General features: G+C 43.1%; 1 protein-coding gene across 1 annotated transcript; it reads left to right on the forward strand.

Moving 5' to 3' along the window:
- The first annotated feature begins 1047 nt into the window (after positions 1-1047).
- Positions 1048-2097, forward strand: MOS (v-mos Moloney murine sarcoma viral oncogene homolog). Its single transcript, XM_010582930.1, has one exon. It carries the CDS (start codon positions 1048-1050, stop codon positions 2095-2097), a length of 1050 nt encoding a protein of 349 aa, XP_010581232.1.
- The last annotated feature ends 3132 nt before the right edge of the window (positions 2098-5229 follow it).

Consider the following 5229-nt stretch of genomic DNA (forward strand, 5'->3'; position numbering starts at 1 on the left):
AAAGCTGACATCCAGAGGAAGGTTCTGAAGGGCAAGGAGGTGGGAAATGGGCATCAAGCTTTCCAAGATATTTGTCAACATGTACAGAAAGATACTTATTGGAATATTAAAAAACACTTGGCTGTATAGGTCCTGTAAGGGTGCTTTGATGCATGGGCAGTACAGCAGGTACCAAACACTAAGGCAGTTAGCATGAGCACTGTGAATATGTGAAAGAAGGTTCAAAAGAGCAGAAGCCTTTCTGAAAAAAACACTGGGACCAGCAAGGGAAAATTACATTTGACTTCTGCCAAAACAGCTCTGTAAATTTAGCAATAAGTTTACTAAGGAGGATCCAGAACTAAAACACACACCTGTGGTAACTGCATGGGGTGTGATGGGAAGATGACCAAATATTTATGTATAATTCTAGTTACTATATCCAATGGATGATACAGAGCAATCAGTTGTCTTTATGCTGCTATTAAGGTTGCTGTCCTGCATGGGCAGAGTTGAGCAGCCAAACCAGTCCCCTTGTCCCAGTCATGTTTAAGTGGCAGGTTTCTACAAACACTTTTATATTTAGTTATGCCTGCTATAGCCTCATCAAATGCTAGCACTCACCATTTCAGCTGCTTCCTCTGACAATGACTTTGAGCTGTTTAATGCATCTGATGAGGATCATTCCTGCCCAGAGCCATGGTGAAATGCATTTACCAATCACTGCTTTATCTAGTCCTGAGGTATTTTGCTAGAGGCATTCAATGGGCAGAACATCTCTCTTTTCTCTTGAGATTAGAAACGATGTGGAATATGTGAGTTAATATCTTTTTAGCTTTAAATCCATTTGCCTTGACTTTCTAAAGATTTACTGCAGGGTTGGAGCAGAATGTTTCCAGGTGAGCCTGATTGGGTTCAGCTAGTTGTGACAGATGCAGTTCATTTGGGGGCGGAAGGGAGAATGGTGAAGAGAGGATAAAAGGCTTCGGAAGCCACTGTAGAGTCCTTTCTGTCAGGGAAGCTTTCCAGTCTTCTGTCTTAGTAACTGCCTGTTTTCTCCATCTTATTATGCCATCACCCATTCCTCTTAATTGTTTTCTTCCTTTGGAGTTTTCCCCCTCTGCAGATTTGCGACCCTGCAGCAGCCCCTTAGTTATCCCTGGCAAAGACAGCAAAAACTTCTTGGGGGGAGCTCCTTCAGTCAGGACTCGCCGCTTGCCTCCACGCCTGGCCTGGTGCTGCATCGACTGGGATCAGCTCTGCCTCCTGCAGCCCCTAGGCTCCGGGGGCTTCGGTTCGGTCTACAAAGCCACCTACCATGGTACCACTGTGGCTGTGAAGCAGGTGAAGAAGAGCAGCAAAAACCGGCTGGCGTCACGACAGAGCTTCTGGGCCGAGTTGAACGTAGCCCGGCTACAGCACGATAACGTGGTACGTGTGGTGGCTGCCAGCACGTGTGCCCCGGCCAGCCAGAACAGCCTGGGCACCATCATTATGGAGTACGTGGGCCACATCACCCTGCACCATGTAATTTATGGCACTGGCGATGCGTGGAGACAGGGCGAGGATGACGAAGGAGGATGCGGAAGGAAGGCCCTGAGCATGGAAGAGACCGTGTGCTATTCTTGTGACATCGTGACCGGCTTAGCCTTTCTTCACTCGCAAGGCATCGTGCACTTGGACCTGAAGCCTGCGAACGTCTTCATCACTGAGCAGGGAGTGTGCAAGATCGGGGACTTCGGGTGCTCTCACAAACTGGAGGAGGGCTTGTCCCAGAGCCCCCACGTTTGCCAGCAAGGGGGCACGTACACACACCGTGCCCCCGAGCTCCTCAAGGGGGAGAGGGTCACTGCCAAAGCAGACATCTACTCCTTTGCTGTCACCCTCTGGCAAATCGTCATGCGAGAGCAGCCCTACCTGGGTGAGCGGCAGCACGTGCTCTATGCCGTGGTAGCCTATAACTTACGCCCTTCGCTGGCTGCTGCCGTTTTCCACGAGTCACCGGTGGGCCGGAGGCTCCAGAGCATTATTAGCTGCTGCTGGAAGGCTAATGTAGAGGAGCGCCTGAGCGCAGCCCAGCTGCTTCCCAGCCTCAGGGCCCTCAGGGCGAGCCTCTAGGAAAAGTCGGGACTCTCACCATCTCTTTTATTGTCAACTTTTCTTCCCCTCCGCCTTTCCTCTCAACATAATGTATTTAGCCCCTGTGTAATCTAAAGGTTTTGTTGCTGTTTTTATACTTTAAAAAAAAAACCTGCTTTGTTATAAAAATTTTGTAAATAAAGAGATTTAACAAAACTGTGGGTTTTTACCGTGGGAGGGGATAGAGGCAAGGATCAAGACGTTGGCAAATATGACTTTTTCTGGTTGTGTGCTGCCGTGCTCAGGGAGAAACTGGGGAATGAGTTGTGGAGAAAAATACTTGGTTTCAAGTAAGTGAAGTACAAAAAAAGGGCTGCTTTTAGAGGGTTCTTTGTACATAATACCTTTTGGTATTTCCAAAATGTCAGATGCGAGTAGTTTTTTTACACTAGCTAGGTTTGTGCATTTGAGCTTTTCCTCTTCATTTACCAAGGAATGAGTATGCATCACAAATCAATGAATGTAGAAAAATAAATAGAGTGTTAGTGGGGGTTTTTTCTTGTTCTTAGATGTACTTAATTCCAGTAAGTATGTTGTTTCTGAAATGGAAAATGTGAACTACCCAATGTCACCGTTGAAATAAGGAACCTTTTTGTCAGTGTAAGGCTATTAAGAGTAAGAAGATACGTTAACAACCTGTGCTTTTATAAGATCTCCATGCTACCAGGTGTGTTAGTTGCAACTTGCTAATTGGTATACTGTAAACTTTAGTATATGAAGTATTATAAGAGTATCTTGTGTGGAATAGAAAGATCCCAGGTTTTGGAGGTACAGGGGGAGTTTGAAAAAAAAAAAATAGGGAAAATGTGAAGGGAGATGTATAGATACAAAACCCTCATAAATCAAGGTAAGGGGGGGATTACTCGCCATTTGCAATGCATGGGTCAGTATTAGACAAGATACGGGAAGTACTGAAAAGGAAGATTGCTTAAAGCAGTAATAATAATACTCTGGTGATGCTCAAAGCACACACTGTTTGACTATCCGCTGGTTTGCTTATGTCTTATCTACTGTCTTTCCTATCTGGTTGTAATGTGTCTGGGAAAGGAAGTGCTGTAGGCAATGCTGAAGACAGAGAGCTCTGATCCCTGATTTATCAGAACTGGTAATTATAGATCTGTCGAGATCTCAACCCTTATCTGGAGCTATGAAGATCTGACTACTGTAATTGATAGTGCCATTCTGCTCAAAGACTCAGCTTCTTTTTCAGACAGGAGAAAGAGTGATGTTTCAGTCAAATTGTTTTTCTTCTTTCCCCTTCCTCCCCCTTGCTTCCATTCTGGAAGAAAAATCCCAAAGGAATTGAGCCAGTTTCCTGATTTCTGACACACATCTGTTCTTAGCCCCGTGAAATCCTGGAAATGAGCAACTATGTGAATTTGAGATGATTCTGTAGGTCTTTATGGTATTTGGGTTGGTCATTGAAATTAATGGTTTATAAAGCATATCTAAGCTTAACTATTTCTTGCCCCTTAAGTGGAACTGTAAAATGCTGGCTGGAATCAAAAAAACTGAGGTAAATTCTGGAATAGATTTCCTGTGTTCTCTCTATCAAAATAATTATGCTATAAGACCAGAACTTATGTTTTTTTCATGTTGCATAACTTCTTTTAGTAAACAAGAAATATCTCAGAAAAGTTATCATAAGCCAGTTACCTTTTAAAATGATTGGCTGAGGGCATGTAAGGTAAAATGTCGGATAAAGCCATTGGCATGCCTCACCTTGACATCAAGCCTTACATAAAAATGTTTCTCCAGTCTTCAAAAGAATATAATAAAAAATGGAATTAAAGTTTTTTAGTAGTTCCTAGATGCTTATGTGTTGTATTTGTTTTGCCAATCTAGGTAGCTTGTTGCTTAAACTGCTAGAAACTTGATATTTTGTGCTTAATGATACTTTAGCATCAATAAGTGCTACTTGAGTCTCTGTGAAAAATCAAGCACCCTTCAAATTCTCTGTTATACTTGACAGAAGAATACTGGATGGCCAAGACCTACTCTTGAAGCATAATCAGCTCTGCAGATGTCTCTGTCAATTTTACTGGATTCTGTTTTGAGAGGGAGTGAGAACTCTGCACAGCACTCAAGATGTAGGCACATCATAATCTGCTGTCATAATGATGTTCTCTATTTTTTTAGTAACTTCTAAGATTTGATTTGCTGCTTTTTGATTGCTAATGAGCTTTGAGTTAATACTAATCAAGAAACATCTCAGGCGTGATAGCTCAGAATCCATGGTTCTATGTGATGAGGATTATTTTGCCTGTTTGCCTCACTACATCAATCTACCTTGAATTTCCTTCTGCCAGTTTGTAGCTGGCCCTTGCACTCAATGTCCTAAATAGCTCCACCATCAGCATATTTGTTTATCTTATGGCTCACCCTCTTGCACTTCACTTATGGATGTGCTGAGCAGCACAGGACCCTGTGAAACACCGGTGGGTACTTTCTGTAGTTGAGAGAACTGACACTTTACTTTTACCCTCTGCTCCTATCTTTTGACTTATCCAGCCCAGGATTTTCTCTCCTAAACATGGTTGCTTAGTACCTTTAAAAAGTTTGCAGTGAAGGATTTTTCAAACACCTTTGGAAACCCAAAGGGAACATATCGACCAGCTCCTTATCTGCATGCTGCCGGTGCTCCTAAAGAATTCTGATGCAATCCTTCCAACCAAAGCAATATGGGCTCATTCTAAACAAATCATCTATGTGTTTGTTAATTCCTTTAATACAGTATCTGCTAATGTATCTTGTACAGATGTCAATCATGTAATTAGGAAAGTTATTTCTTAAAGACTTCCATGGGATATGGTCCTGGAGAGAGAAGAGGTGTGGTACACCTGGTTGATTTTCAAGGATTGCCCTCTCCTGGCTCAAGATTGGTCCATCCCAATGAGCAGGAAATCAAGCAAAGGTGGCAGGATGCCTCCCAGGATAAACAAGGAGCTCCTGATTAAACTCAAACACAAAAAATAAACATGCAAGAGTTGAGAGACCAGTGAGAAGTCTGGAGCAAGGAAGACTTACCATTGGTAGAGAAGGCTCAGGTTAGGGAACATTCAAACAAGCAAGACATACACAAGTTCATGGGACCTGATGGGATGCACTCAT

This window comes from Haliaeetus leucocephalus, unplaced genomic scaffold (genome assembly GCF_000737465.1).
Source record: "Haliaeetus leucocephalus isolate CR32 unplaced genomic scaffold, Haliaeetus_leucocephalus-4.0 Scaffold858, whole genome shotgun sequence".
Classification (NCBI taxonomy): Eukaryota; Metazoa; Chordata; class Aves; order Accipitriformes; family Accipitridae; genus Haliaeetus; species Haliaeetus leucocephalus.

Excerpts from the sequence above, each read along its gene's own strand:
- MOS (XM_010582930.1), top strand. The coding sequence starts at position 1,048 with ATGCCATCACCCATTCCTCTTAATTGTTTTCTTCCTTTGGAGTTTTCC.